A 15,185-nucleotide genomic window follows, 5' to 3' on the forward strand; every position below is an offset into this window, starting at 1 on the left:
ACTTCTGTAGGAGTTCTGTAGGATACAGTCTAGTTCTGTAGGATACAGTCTAGTTCTGTAGGATACAGTCTAGTTCTGTAGGATACAGTCTAGTTCTGTAGGATACAGTCTAGTTCTGTAGGATACAGTCTAGTTCTGTAGGAGTTCTGTAGGATACAGTCTAGTTCTGTAGGATACAGTCTAGTTCTGTAGGATACAGTCTAGTTCTGTAGGATACAGTCTAGTTCTGTAGGATACAGTCTAGTTCTGTAGGATACAGTCTAGTTCTGTAGGAGTTCTGTAGGATACAGTCTAGTTCTGTAGGATACAGTCTAGTTCTGTAGGATACAGTCTAGTTCTGTAGGATACAGTCTAGTTCTGTAGGATACAGTCTAGTTCTGTAGGATACAGTCTAGTTCTGTAGGATACAGTCTAGTTCTGTAGGATACAGTCTAGTTCTGTAGGATACAGTCTAGTTCTGTAGTAGTTCTGTAGGATACAGTCTAGTTCTGTAGGATACAGTCTAGTTCTGTAGGATACAGTCTAGTTCTGTAGTAGTTCTGTAGGATACAGTCTACTTCTGTAGGATACAGTCTACTTCTGTAGGATACAGTCTACTTCTGTAGGATACAGTCTACTTCTGTAGGATACAGTCTACTTCTGTAGGATACAGTCTACTTCTGTAGGATACAGTCTACTTCTGTAGGATACAGTCTACTTCTGTAGGATACAGTCTACTTCTGTAGGATACAGTCTACTTCTGTAGGATACAGTCTAGTTCTGTAGGATACAGTCTAGTTCTGTAGGATACAGTCTAGTTCTGTAGATACGTCTAGTTCTGTTTAGGATACAGTCTAGTTCTGTAGGATACAGTCTAGTTCTGTAGGATACAGTCTAGTTCTGTAGGATACAGTCTAGTTCTGTAGGATACAGTCTAGTTCTGTAGGATACAGTCTAGTTCTGTAGTAGTTCTGTAGGATACAGTCTAGTTCTGTAGGATACAGTCTAGTTCTGTAGTAGTTCTGTAGGATACAGTCTAGTTCTGTAGGATACAGTCTAGTTCTGTAGGATACAGTCTAGTTCTGTAGGATACAGTCTAGTTCTGTAGGATACAGTCTAGTTCTGTAGGATACAGTCTAGTTCTGTAGGATACAGTCTAGTTCTGTAGGATACAGTCTAGTTCTGTAGGATACAGTCTAGTTCTGTAGGATACAGTCTAGTTCTGTAGGATACAGTCTAGTTCTGTAGGATACAGTCTAGTTCTGTAGGATACAGTCTAGTTCTGTAGTAGTTCTGTAGGATACAGTCTAGTTCTGTAGTAGTTCTGTAGGATACAGTCTAGTTCTGTAGGATACAGTCTAGTTCTGTAGGATACAGTCTAGTTCTGTAGGATACAGTCTAGTTCTGTAGGATACAGTCTAGTTCTGTAGGATACAGTCTAGTTCTGTAGGATACAGTCTAGTTCTGTAGGATACAGTCTAGTTCTGTAGGATACAGTCTAGTTCTGTAGGATACAGTCTAGTTCTGTAGGATACAGTCTAGTTTCTGTAGGATACAGTCTAGTTCTGTAGTAGTTCTGTAGGATACAGTCTAGTTCTGTAGGATACAGTCTAGTTCTGTAGGATACAGTCTAGTTCTGTAGGATACAGTCTAGTTCTGTAGTAGTTCTGTAGGATACAGTCTAGTTCTGTAGGATACAGTCTAGTTTCTGTAGGATACAGTCTAGTTCTGTAGGATACAGTCTAGTTCTGTAGGATACAGTCTAGTTCTGTAGGAGTTCTGTAGGATACAGTTAGTTCTGTAGGATGCAAGTCCTAGTTCTTGTAGGATACAGTCTAGTTCTGTAGGATACAGTCTAGTTCTGTAGTAAGTTCTGTAGGATACGTCTAGTTCTGTAGGATACAGTCTAGTTCTGTAGGATACAGTCTAGTTCTGTAGGATACAGTCTAGTTCTGTAGGATACAGTCTAGTTCTGTAGGAGTTCTGTAGGATACAGTCTAGTTCTGTAGGATACCGTCTAGTTTCCTGTAGGATACAGTTCTAAGTTCTGTAGGATACAGTCTAGTTCTGTAGGATACAGTCTAGTTCTGTAGGATACAGTCTAGTTCTGTAGGATACAGTCTAGTTCTTGTAGGATACAGTCTAGTTCTGTAGGATACAGTCTAGTTCTGTAGGATACAGTCTAGTTCTGTAGGATACAGTCTAGTTCTGTAGGATACAGTCTAGTTCTGTAGGATACAGTCTAGTTCTGTAGGATACAGTCTAGTTCTGTAGGATACAGTCTAGTTCTGTAGGATACAGTCTAGTTCTGTAGGATACAGTCTAGTTCTGTAGGATACAGTCTAGTTCTGTAGGATTCAGTCTAGCTTTAGGAGGACGATTTGTAGGCAGAGACAAATAAAATGCGTCATCAGTACTTATTGGAAATATGAAGGAACAAAGCTCGCTCACCATGGTAACCTAACGTCGGTTGAGTGCCCACACCGGCCCAACTAGGAGAGGACAGGTACGGGCCCAACTAGGAGAGGACAGGCCCAACTAGGAGAGGACAGGTACGGGCCCCTGTACCTGTCCTCTCCATCTCCATCTCCCTTCCTCTTACCTGGACCACTCCCCCAGGGTTTACACCAATCATCATGCAGATCCCTCTGAAGGCGGAGTCTTTCTCCTCGTTGTCACGGATGTTCCGTAGGGACGTACACCTGTCTCACACACACACACACACCACCGCGTCACAAACCAGGCAATCTAAACATGTTGAGAATGATCAGTGAGGTGAAGGACTAGATGTGTCATCAGATGTGTGACAGACTCACCACGGTCTGATGAACTGCTGGAGCATCGGAGCCACCTCCTGAGGACACACGTAGCCCAGGCGACCAATCGTAATGGCTGGAAAAAGATGGGAGGTGCCTCACTCATGTGTACAACACACCCAACTAAAAATCAAGAGCTGGTTTGACGTCGCTGATGTTCGTATCATAAATAACTGCTCATTATTATTTGGAGATGAGTCAGTCAGTCACCTTTTACCCAAAATGCATTGGCTGCAATGTCAAACAAACCCAATGATTGCGTGTGTTCAGCATCTGTGTGTCTGTGTGTGTCTGTGTGTGTGTGTGTGTGTGTGTGTGTTCAGCATCTGTGTGTCTGTGTGTCTGTGTGTGTGTGTGTTCAGCATCTGTGTGTCTGTGTGTGTGTGTGTGTGTTCAGCATCTGTGTGTCTGTGTGTGTGTGTGTGTGTGTGTGTGTTCAGCATCTGTGTGTCTGTGTGTGTGTGTGTGTGTTCAGCATCTGTGTGTCTGTGTGTGTGTGTGTGTTCAGCATCTGTGTGTCTGTGTGTGTGTTCAGCATCTGTGTGTCTGTGTGTGTGTGTGTGTTCAGCATCTGTGTGTCTGTGTGTGTGTGTGTGTTCAGCATCTGTGTGTCTGTGTGTGTGTGTGTTCAGCATCTGTGTGTCTGTGTGTGTGTGTGTTCAGCATCTGTGTGTCTGTGTGTGTGTGTTCAGCATCTGTGTGTACCAGTGTTCTCCAGCAGGGTCTTGGGTGTGTTGGGTCTGTTGATGATCTCTACCAGCTGGTTCAGAACCAGAGACACATAGGGCTGCATCTCTACACCTACAGACAGAGGTGGAAACAGACACAGAGATGGAGACAGAGGTGGAAACAGACACAGATGGAGACAGGTGGAAACAGACACAGAGATGGAAACAGACACAGAGATGGAAACAGACAGAGACGGAGACAGGGAAATAATCAAAGCAGAGAAATATATCATTAAGATAACTCATGCTAGCAGCATCGAAACTGACAATTGCTTTGTTTGTTAAAGAACAAAATAAAATAAAAACATGATCATCTCTCACATGTACATATTATCTCCGTGCACAAACCTACATGCAGAAAGACTCACCCATCTGCATGCAGATCTCTCCAATGGCCCAGGTAGCGTTGTTACACACAGAGATGAACTCTGGGTTCAGGTTGGTCCCTAGAATAGGCATGAACTCAGCTGGACACACACACACACACACACACACACACACACACACACACACACACACACAGAGAGAAAGCCAAGGGGAAGAGAAAGGGAGGCCGATAGATAACATAAGGAGTATGATAGACTGGTAGTTACACAGTTAGTAGGAAAAGAAGAGATCGTATAGATCGTTACCGATGCAGGGTTTGACGTGAGGGAAGCAGGCCTTGGTCAGATCACCCAGCAGGGCGAAGGAGCTCTGTCTCACCTCTGGCATGGTGTCCTGGAGATATAGAATGTGTGTGTTAACTACATTGTCTATATATGACAGAAAATGGTTGTATACAATCAAATAGAGCCAGGGTCTGTTACCACACACACACACACACAGGATCCCAAACCTCAGTGAAGATCAGGAGTTCTACCAGTCAGATTATTGTCTTATTCTAAACATGACTTAAACATAAGCCTCCGTAACATGAACCAATTAAACCAGCTCTGTAGTAATGAGGGTTGTACAGTAGGCTACAGGCCCAGTACATTCTCACTGCATACTGGCGGTGGTCGAGTCACCCTGCTGTTCTACTCAGACCATTTCAGAACTATATGATCCACTGGTAACAAACATCAGTTGTGTATCTTATGAGGCCCAGCTGAGTGACATTAAACTGACATGATGTGTTCTTTATTCTACTGGACTGACTGGCCTGCATCTGGTCACTGACCGTCCCTCAGCCTGACTGCCCCTCAGCCTGCCCCCTCCACTAAGACTGACCGTCCCTCAGCCTGCCCCCTCCACTAAGACTGGCCGTCCCTCAGCCTGCCCCCTCCACTAAGACTGACCGTCCCTCAGCCTGCCCCCTCCACTAAGACTGACCGTCCCTCAGCCTGCCCCCTCCACTAAGACTGACCGTCCCTCAGCCTGCCCCCCGCCACTAAGACTGACCGTCCCTCAGCCTGCCCCCTCCACTAAGACTGACCGTCCGTCAGCCTGCCCCCCTCCCTCAGCCTGCCCCCTCCACTAAGACTGTCCGTCCCTCAGCCTGCCCCCCTACCTCAGCCTGCCCCCTCCACTAAGACTGACCGTCCCTCAGCATGCCCCCCTCCCTCAGCCTACCCCCTCCACTAAGACTGACAAAAAAGGGACACCGTCTTCCAGCTGATGGAGAAACTCGAGTCACATTGCATTATTACATTGCATTATTACATTGCATTATTACATTGCATTATTTCTGACACGCGCACAAATTCATGTTACTATGAGACATGGTGTTCTGATCAATCCGGTTGGCCGACGGTAAGCTATAGGGGCACTTGATTTGCTCTTCGGGCACGCTGAGAAGGCAGAGTTTGTGCCTTCAGACACATGAAATGGTTCAAAATGGGAACCCTTGGCCTCCCCGGTGCGCAGGGCAGCTGAAACAAGTGCACCTCCTGTCAACAGCGTGAGACAGAATAAAAGTAGGAATACAAGGTTTTTATAGAAATGTTTAGAGATGGACTAGGAATGCCTTGGAGATTGTCTCGGTCAGTGGTCACCAAACGGTCATTCACACATATGTAGAGTTAACACTGAACCCCCCCCTCCTCCCCCCACACACACACACTCCGTACCTGCATGCACTGAAACAGTAGTGTCATGATGTTGCTCCGGGACACTAGCTGATCAACGTGGCCCCCCAGGCCCTCAGCCAGACCACTGAGGAGGTCCAGGGCCACGATCATAAAGTCCTTATCAGGAGCTTCGTACTGGTCCGGCTGCTGGCTGTACATCTGGGGGGAGGTGAGGGAGAGAGAGTTAAGATCAAAAACCACTGAATCTTTAAAATCACTGATAACTGTGTGTCTTAGACATTATATATACAAAAGGTATGAGTGGATCTGGACATTTCAGCCCGTTGCTGACAGGTGCAGGCCTTACTGAAGAGCTCAGAGACTTTCAAAATGGCGCCATCATAGGATGCATAGTGATAACTGTAAAGTTTGGTGGATGAAGAATAACGGTTTGGGGCGTGTTTTGTGTGCGTGCGTGCATCTCACCATAGCCTGAGCCAGTGTTTTCTGCACCAGTGTAACACAGCGCTGGTAGACTGGTTCACAGTAGGGCAGGAAGCCACTCTGGAGGGCTGTAGCTACAGAGGACAGACACTCTAACAGAGGAAACAGGTCCTTGTCTTCATCCTTCAACTCATTCCACTTGGCGATGAGAGGAGGCATCAGCTTCTCTATGTACTCCTAGAGGAGAGAGAGACGAGGGGTGGGGGGGAGGAGAGAGACGGGGAGGAGAGAGAGGGGAGGGGTGGGGGAGGAGAGAGACGGGGAGGAGAGAGAGGGGAGGGGTGGGGGGGAGGAGAGAGACGGGGGGAGAGAGACAGGTGGGGGGGGGGGGGGGGGGGGGGGGGAGATATGGTTAAAACTTGTAAAACAACAGAGCCGAAAACCAACCGCCGCCCTCCCGAAAACCAACCGCCGCCCTCCCGAAAACCAACCGCCGCCCTCCCGAAAACCAACCGCCGCCCTCCCGAAAACCAACCGCCGCCCTCCCGAAAACCAACCGCCGCCCTCCGAATGGGAAACTGAGGGCAACTAGAAGGGGTGTTTAACTAGCCTAACTACCTACTAACCGGTTGGTTGAGGTGGTGTCCTACGGAGTCCGCCAGTGTTCCTATGGCGTCGTACAGTATGAGCAGGTTCTTGTGTTGGTATTTTCCAAAGGCGAAGACCAGAGTATCCAGAATGAAGCTCAGATAGGGAACCAGCTCTGTACAGGCCTCCTCCTCTAGGGTGGCAAACGCACTGAGAGGGGGAGAGAGGGAGGAGGAGAGAGGAAGGAGGAGAGAAAGGGGAGGGGGCAGAGGGCGAGGAGCAGGAAACATTAATTCATTGCCGTATCTCATCAAGACCTTGAATTCCAGTTCAACATCTTTATTCTCTCCCAAAAAAACTCCCCCCCCCCCCACACACACACCCACCACTCTCCCCCCACACACACACCCCCACCTCACACACCCTCCCCACCAGCCGCTCCCGCCCCACACCTGCAGGCGGCCTCCTGAACCCTCTTGTTCCCGTCCAGGATCCTCTTGAGGAGTTCAGTCATGAGGGGTTTGAGGTGGGAGTCGGGGGGCTGGCTGACCACCCAGTGGGCGTAGCGGGACAGGGTCCAGCAGGCGATGGAGCGCACCAGGGCCTTCTTATCACAGAGACACTGGATGAGGTGAGGCATCAACTCTGGTAGGTAGGGAACCATGCCCTGCATACAACCTGAGGAGAGAGGAGGGGGGTGTGACTCACATGCTTTCAGTTCCATTTAGAAAATAAGAAAGGATAGAGGTCAGGGGATAGAGGAGGTCAGGGGATAGAGGAGGTCGGGGGATAGAGGAGGTCGGGGGATAGAGGAGGTCGGGGGATAGAGGAGGTCGGGGGTTACCCTCAGCGATAGCCCCCAGCACCAGTATTCCAGACTCCTTGACGACCCAGTCTGGGTGGAACAACAGGCCCTTCAGCAGGGGCAGCAGGTGGGGGAGGAGCTCATCACGAAACACGTTAGCCAACACGTCTAACGCTGCCGCTGAACACTTCCCTGTTAGAGAGACAGAGGTTACAACACTTCCCTGTTAGAGAGAGAGACAGAGGTTACAACACTTCCCTGTTAGAGAGAGAAACAGAGGTTCCAACACTTCCCTGTTAGAGAGACAGAGGTTCCAACACTTCCCTGTTAGAGAGACAGAGGTTCCAACACTTCCTTGTGAGAGAAACAGAGGTTCCAACACTTCCCTGTTAGAGAGAGAGAGACAGAGGTTCCAACACTTCCCTGTTAGAGAGAGAGAGACAGAGGTTCCAACACTTCCCTGTTAGAGAGAGAGAGACAGAGGTTCCAACACTTCCCTGTTAGAGAGAGAGAGACAGAGGTTCCAACACTTCCCTGTTAGAGAGAGACAGAGGTTCCAACACTTCCCTGTTAGAGAGAGACAGAGGTTCCAACACTTCCCTGTTAGAGAGAGACAGAGGTTACAACACTTCCCTGTTAGAGAGAGACAGAGGTTACAACACTTCCCTGTTAGAGAGAGACAGAGGTTACAACACTTCCCTGTTAGAGAGAGACAGAGGTTACAACACTTCCCTGTTAGAGAAACAGAGGTTACAACACTTCCCTGTTAGGAGACAGAGGTTACAACACTTCCCTGTTAGAGAGAGAAGCAGAGAAACAGAGGTTACAACACTTCCCTGTTAGAGAAACAGAGGTTACAACACTTCCCTGTTAGAGAGAGAGGCAGAGAGACAGAGAGAGAAACAGAGAGACAGAGAGAGAAATAGAGAGACAGAGAGAGAAATAGAGAGACAGAGAGAGAGACAGAGAGAGAGAGAGAGAGAGAGAGAGAGAGAGAGAAACAGAGAGAGAGAGAAAAAGAGAGAGAGAGAAACAGAGAGAGAGAGAGAGAGAAACAGAGAGAGAGAGAGAGAGAGAGAAACAGAGACAGAGAGAGAAACAGAGAGAGAGAGAGAGAGAAACAGAGACAGAGAGAGAAACAGAGAGAGAGAGAGAGAGAGAGAGAGAGAGAGAGAGAGAGAGAGAGAGAGAGAGAGAGAGAGACAGAGAGAGAAACAGAGAGAGAGAGAGAAACAGAGAGAGAGAGAGAGAGAGAGAGAGAGAGAGAGAAATAGAGACAGAGAGAGAAAGAGGTTACAACACTTCCTACACCACTAATTAAACAGTGACTGATTTAGACCAGGTGTGTGTGTGTGTATCTTCATGGGTAATCAGTAACATCAACTGAGAACTGGAAAAACTGGCCCTAAATCTTCTCTCTTGGCGGGACAAACACTAAAGACTGGCTGCCAATCCCATTTCCCCGGCTCTGATTGGTCAGCTGAGCTGTCACGCAAACCCTCAACCACTCACGCAGGTTCCAGTCGGAGAGCGTGTCATCGTCGTCATCGTCATCGTCGTGGTCCTCCCCCTCCTCCCCCTCTCCTCCCTCGTGTTGCAGGGTGACAGTGCGTGACTTGTGGAAGCGAGGCTTGATGTCCTGCTCACTGTCTGGTACGGTGTCGTCCTCCTCCTCTACATCTCCCTGGGGGGGGGACGTTAAGTCATTAGTCTCTCTAGTTGACTCACACAATCACTCACACTGACTCACACTGACTCACCTTTAGGAGGATGATGTCTATCTCAGAGTACTTCATCCCATTCACCAGGATAGGGATGAGTCTGGAGAGAGACAGGAGAGATGGTGATAACCACACTAGTCCTCTTTATCCAGCTACACCCCTACTAAAAACTCACACAGCCATCACTTCGTCTGTGTGTCTGATGTGTGTCCGTCCATGAGTGTGTGTATTTGAGTGTGTGTATTTGAGTGTGTGTATTTGAGTGTGTGTGTTTGAATGTGTGTGTCTGAGTGTGTGTGTCTGAGTGTGTGTGTCTGAGTGTGTGTGTCTGAGTGTGTGTGTGATGTGTGTCCGTCCATGAGTGTGTGTATTTGAGTGTGGGCGTGTCACTGCCCCCGTGGGCGGGCGGGTGTGTACTTACTGGACCAGGTGCCCAGACAGGGCCTCCTTGCAGACGGGCTGCTCAGCCAGGGTGAGCCAGAACTCACAGGCCTCCAGACTGACATTCTCATCTGGGTCCTGGGTACGCTGGAGCATGTACTGGGGAGGAGAGAGAGATCTCTTATAGAAACAGAAGGCAATATGGAAAAGAGGTATGGGGCCATAAGAATAGAGAGAGAGAAATAGCAGAACAGATTGAGTGTAGAAGGTTTACAAAAACACATGGAACATGAGTGATGAATGAGTGTCTGAGGAAGGTCAAAAGTGCACAGGGTCATGGGGTCAGGGGTTTGTAGGTGGTACCTGTATGATGCTGTGCATGTGGTATGAGGTCATAGGGTTAGAGGTCAGAGTTCGTCGGTGGTACCTGTACAATGCTGTGCATGTGTGGTATGAGGTCATAGGGTTAGAGGTCAGAGTTCGTAGGTGGTACCTGTACGATGCTGTGCATGTGTGGTATGAGGTCATAGGTCAGAGTTCGTCGGTGTACCTGTACGATGCTGTGCATGTGTGGTATGAGGTCATAGGGTTAGAGGTCAGGAGTTCGTAGGTGGTACCTGTATGATGCTGTGCATGTGTGGTATGAGTCGGTCTATCCGGACCTCCAGCAGCATGACCAGAGCTCTACACACGTTCTTCCTCACCTCACAGTCCTCATCCCCCGCTAGAGCAAACAGACTCTGGAGAGAGGGGGGGGGGGGCGTTATAATAAACATTTAGACTCTGGAGAGAGGGGGGGGGGGCGTTATAATAAACATTTAGACTCTGGAGAGAGGGGGGGGGGGCGTTATAATAAACATTTAGACTCTGGAGAGAGGGGGGGGGGCGTTATAATAAACATTTAGACTCTGGAGAGAGGGGGGGGGGCGTTATAATAAACATTTAGACTCTGGAGAGAGGGGGGGGGCGTTATAATAAACATTTAGACTCTGGAGAGAGGGGGGGGGCGTTATAATAAACATTAGACTCTGGAGAGAGAGAGGGGGGGGGTCGTTATAATAAACATTTAGACTCTGGAGAGAGGGGGGGGGGGTCGTTATAAAAACATTTAGACTCTGGAGAGAGGGGGGGGGGGTCGTTATAATAAACATTTAGACTCTGGAGAGAGAGAAGGGGGTGGGGTTCTTTATAATAAACATTTTCAACAGTGACAGTACATCACGTCTGTACGATGGATTCAACCCAGACAGACCACGGTCAAAAGTAGTGTACTATATAGGGACTAGGGCTCTGGTCAAAAGTAGTGTCCTATATAGGGACTAGGGCTCTGGTCAAAAGTAGTGCCCTATATAGGGACTAGGCCTCTGGTCAAAAGTAGTACACTATATAGGGACTAGGGCTCTGGTCTAATGTAGTGCACTATATAGGGACTAGGGCTCTGGTCTAATGTAGTGCACTATATAGGGACTAGGGCTCTGGTCTAATGTAGTGCACTATATAGGGACTAGGGCTCTGGTCTAATGTAGTGCACTATATAGGGACTAGGGCTCTGGTCTAATGTAGTGCACTATATAGGGACTAGGGCTCTGGTCTAATGTAGTGCACTATATAGAGTATAGGGCTCTGGTCTAATGTAGGGCACTATATAGGGACTAGGGCTCTGGTCTAATGTAGTGCACTATAGGGACTAGGGCTCTGGTCTAATGTAGTGCACTATATAGGGAATAGGGCTCTGGTCTAATGTAGTGCACTATATAGGGAATAGGGCTCTGGTCTAATGTAGTGCACTATATAGGGAATAGGGCTCTGGTCTAATGTAGTGCACTATATAGGGACTAGGGCTCTGGTCTAATGTAGTGCACTATATAGGGAATAGGGCTCTGGTCTAATATAGTGCACTATATAGGGACTGGGGCTCTGGTCTAAAGTAGTGCACTATATAGGGAATAGGGCTCTGGACTTCCGGCGCCGACAGAGATGGCCGCCTCGCTTCGCGTTCCTAGGAAACTATGCAGTTTTTTGTTTTTTTACGTGTTATTTCTTACACTAGTACCCCAGGTCATCTTAGGTTTCATCACATACAGCCGAGAAGAACTACTGAATATAAGATCAGCGTCAACTCACCACCAGTACGACCAAGAATATGTTTTTCGCGATGCGGATCCTGTGTTCTGCCTTACAACCAGCCGCCACGGGATGGTTCCCATGCAGCGACCCAAAAAAACGACTCAGAAAAAGAGGGAAACGAAGCGGTCTTCTGGTCAGACTCCGGAGACGGGCACATCGTGCACCACTCCCTAGCATTCTTCTTGCCAATGTCCAGTCAAGGTTGATGAAATCCGAGCAAGGGTAGCATTCCAGAGGGACATCAGAGACTGTAACGTTCTCTGCTTCACGGAAACATGGCTAACTGGAGAGACGCAATCTGAAGCGGTGCAGCCAGCGGGTTTCTCCACGCATCGCGCCGACAGAAACGAACATCTTTCTGGTAAGAAGAGGGGCGGGGGCGTATGCCTTATGGCCAACGTGACATGGTGTGATGAAAGAAACATACAGGAACTCAAATCCTTCTGTTCACCTGATTTAGAATTCCTCACAATCAAATGTAGACCGCATTATCTACCAAGAGAATTCTCTTCGATTATAATCACAGCCGTATATATCCCCCCCCAAGCAGACACATCGATGGCTCTGAACGAACTTTATTTAACTCTCTGCAAACTGGAAACGATTTATCCGGAGGCTGCATTCATTGTAGCTGGGGATTTTAACAAGGCTAATCTGAAAACTAGACTCCCTAAATTTTATCAGCATATCGATTGCGCAACCAGGGGTGGAAAGACCCTGGATCATTGTTACTCTAACTTCCGCGACGCATATAAGGCCCTGCCCCGCCCCCCTTTCGGAAAAGCTGACCACGACTCCATTTTGTTGATCCCTGCCTACAGACAGAAACTAAAACAAGAAGCTCCCACGCTGAGGTCTGTCCAACGCTGGTCCGACAGCTCCACACTCCAAGACTGCTTCCATCACGTGGACTGGGAGATGTTTCGTATTGCGTCAGATAACAACATTGACGAATACGCTGATTCGGTGTGCGAGTTCATTAGAACGTGCGTTGAAGATGTCGTTCCCATAGCAACGATTAAAACATTCCCTAACCAGAAACCGTGGATTGATGGCAGCATTCGTGTGGAACTGAAGGCGCGAACCACTGCTTTTAATCAGGGCAAAGTGTCTGGTGACATGACTGAATACAAACAGTGCAGCTATTCCCTCCGCAAGGCTATCAAACAAGCTAAGCGCCAGTACAGAGACAAAGTAGAATCTCAATTCAACGGCTCAGACACAAGAGGCATGTGGCAGGGTCTACAGTCAATCACGGACTACAGGAAGAAACCCAGCCCAGTCACGGACCAGAATGTCTTGCTCCCAGGCAGACTAAATACATTTTTTGCCCGCTTTGAGGACAATACAGTGCCACCGACACGGCCTGCAACGAAAACATGCGGTCTCTCCTTCACTGCAGCCGAAGTGAGTAAAACATTTAGAACGTGTTAACCCTCGCAAGGCTGCAGGCCCAGACGGCATCCCCAGCCGCGCCCTCAGAGCATGCGCAGACCAGCTGGCCGGTGTGTTTACGGACATATTCAATCAATCCCTATACCAGTCTGCTGTTCCCACATGCTTCAAGAGGGCCACCATTGTTCCTGTTCCCAAGAAAGCTAAGGTAACTGAGCTAAACGACTACCGCCCCGTAGCACTCACATCCGTCATCATGAAGTGCTTTGAGATTGCATCGTCTGTGGACCTATTTGGGCGGTAAGCAAATTGGAGTGGGTCAAGGGTGTCTGGTAGGGTGGAGGTGATATGGTCCTTGACTAGTCTCTCAAAGCACTTCATGATGACGGATGTGAGTGCTACGGGGCGGTAGTCGTTTAGCTCAGTTACCTTAGCTTTCTTGGGAACAGGACAATGGTGGCCCTCTTGAAGCATGTGGGAACAGCAGACTGGTATAGGGATTGATTGAATATGTCCGTAAACACACCGGCCAGCTGGTCTGCGCATGCTCTGAGGGCGCGGCTGGGGATGCCGTCTGGGCCTGCAGCCTTGCGAGGGTTAACACGTCTAAATGTTTTACTCACTTCGGCTGCAGTGAAGGAGAGACCGCATGTTTTCGTTGCAGGCCGTGTCGGTGGCACTGTATTGTCCTCAAAGCGGGCAAAAAATGTATTTAGTCTGCCTGGGAGCAAGACATTCTGGTCCGTGACTGGGCTGGGTTTCTTCCTGTAGTCCGTGATTGACTGTAGACCCTGCCACATGCCTCTTGTGTCTGAGCCGTTGAATTGAGATTCTACTTTGTCTCTGTACTGGCGCTTAGCTTGTTTGATAGCCTTGCGGAGGGAATAGCTGCACTGTTTGTATTCAGTCATGTCACCAGACACTTGCCCTGATTAAAAGCAGTGGTTCGCGCCTTCAGTTCCACACGAATGCTGCCATCAATCCACGGTTTCTGGTTGGGGAATGTTTTAATCGTTGCTATGGGAACGACATCTTCAACGCACGTTCTAATGAACTCGCACACCGAATCAGCGTATTCGTCAATGTTGTTATCTGACGCAATACGAAACATCTCCCAGTCCACGTGATGGAAGCAGTCTTGGAGTGTGGAGTCGGACCAGCGTTGGACAGACCTCAGCGTGGGAGCTTCTTGTTTTAGTTTCTGTCTGTAGGCAGGGATCAACAAAATGGAGTCGTGGTCAGCTTTTCCGAAAGGGGGGCGGGGCAGGGCCTTATATGCGTCGCGGAAGTTAGAGTAACAATGATCCAGGGTCTTTCCACCCCTGGTTGCGCAATCGATATGCTGATAAAATTTAGGGAGTCTTAGTTTTCAGATTAGCCTTGTTAAAATCCCCAGCTACAATGAATGCAGCCTCCGGATAAATCGTTTCCAGTTTGCAGAGAGTTAAATAAAGTTCGTTCAGAGCCATCGATGTGTCTGCTTGGGGGGGGATATATACGGCTGTGATTATAATCGAAGAGAATTCTCTTGGTAGATAATGCGGTCTACATTTGATTGTGAGGAATTCTAAATCAGGTGAACAGAAGGATTTGAGTTCCTGTATGTTTCTTTCATCACACCATGTCACGTTGGCCATAAGGCATACGCCCCCGCCCCTCTTCTTACCAGAAAGATGTTCGTTTCTGTCGGCGCGATGCGTGGAGAAACCCGCTGGCTGCACCGCTTCAGATTGCGTCTCTCCAGTTAGCCACGTTTCCGTGAAGCAGAGAACGTTACAGTCTCTGATGTCCCTCTGGAATGCTACCCTTGCTCGGATTTCATCAACCTTGACTGGACATTGGCAAGAAGAATGCTAGGGAGTGGTGCACGATGTGCCCGTCTCCGGAGTCTGACCAGAAGACCGCTTCGTTTCCCTCTTTTTCTGAGTCGTTTTTTTTGGGTCGCTGCATGGGAACCATCCCGTGGCGCTGGTTGTAAGGCAGAACACAGGATCCGCATCGCGAAAAAACATATTCTTGGTCGTACTGGTGGTGAGTTGACGCTGATCTTATATTCAGTAGTTCTTCTCGGCTGTATGTGATGAAACCTAAGATGACCTGGGGTACTAGTGTAAGAAATAACACGTAAAAAACAAAAAAACTGCATAGTTTCCTAGGAACGCGAAGCGAGGCGGCCATCTCTGTCGGCGCCGGAAGTAAATATATGCTTG

General features: G+C 48.4%; 1 protein-coding gene across 1 annotated transcript in view; it reads right to left on the reverse strand.

Moving 5' to 3' along the window:
- Positions 1 to 15,185, reverse strand: part of LOC109882933 (transportin-2-like) — a 30,378-nt gene that overhangs the window by 6,292 nt on the left and 8,901 nt on the right. Inside the window, exons 8-21 of the mRNA XM_031811209.1 lie at positions 10,071 to 10,193; positions 9,494 to 9,612; positions 9,112 to 9,172; positions 8,864 to 9,035; positions 7,391 to 7,543; positions 6,999 to 7,224; positions 6,585 to 6,756; positions 6,001 to 6,195; positions 5,575 to 5,733; positions 4,156 to 4,243; positions 3,892 to 3,990; positions 3,501 to 3,596; positions 2,796 to 2,871; positions 2,582 to 2,681 (exon numbers count right to left, since the gene is read on the reverse strand). Of these exons, the coding sequence (XP_031667069.1) occupies positions 2,582 to 2,681; positions 2,796 to 2,871; positions 3,501 to 3,596; positions 3,892 to 3,990; positions 4,156 to 4,243; positions 5,575 to 5,733; positions 6,001 to 6,195; positions 6,585 to 6,756; positions 6,999 to 7,224; positions 7,391 to 7,543; positions 8,864 to 9,035; positions 9,112 to 9,172; positions 9,494 to 9,612; positions 10,071 to 10,193 (1,839 nt within the window). The remainder of the gene's footprint in view (positions 1 to 2,581; positions 2,682 to 2,795; positions 2,872 to 3,500; positions 3,597 to 3,891; positions 3,991 to 4,155; positions 4,244 to 5,574; positions 5,734 to 6,000; positions 6,196 to 6,584; positions 6,757 to 6,998; positions 7,225 to 7,390; positions 7,544 to 8,863; positions 9,036 to 9,111; positions 9,173 to 9,493; positions 9,613 to 10,070; positions 10,194 to 15,185) is intronic.

This window comes from Oncorhynchus kisutch, unplaced genomic scaffold (assembly GCF_002021735.2).
Source record: "Oncorhynchus kisutch isolate 150728-3 unplaced genomic scaffold, Okis_V2 Okis01b-Okis20b_hom, whole genome shotgun sequence".
Taxonomy (NCBI): domain Eukaryota; kingdom Metazoa; phylum Chordata; class Actinopteri; order Salmoniformes; family Salmonidae; genus Oncorhynchus; species Oncorhynchus kisutch.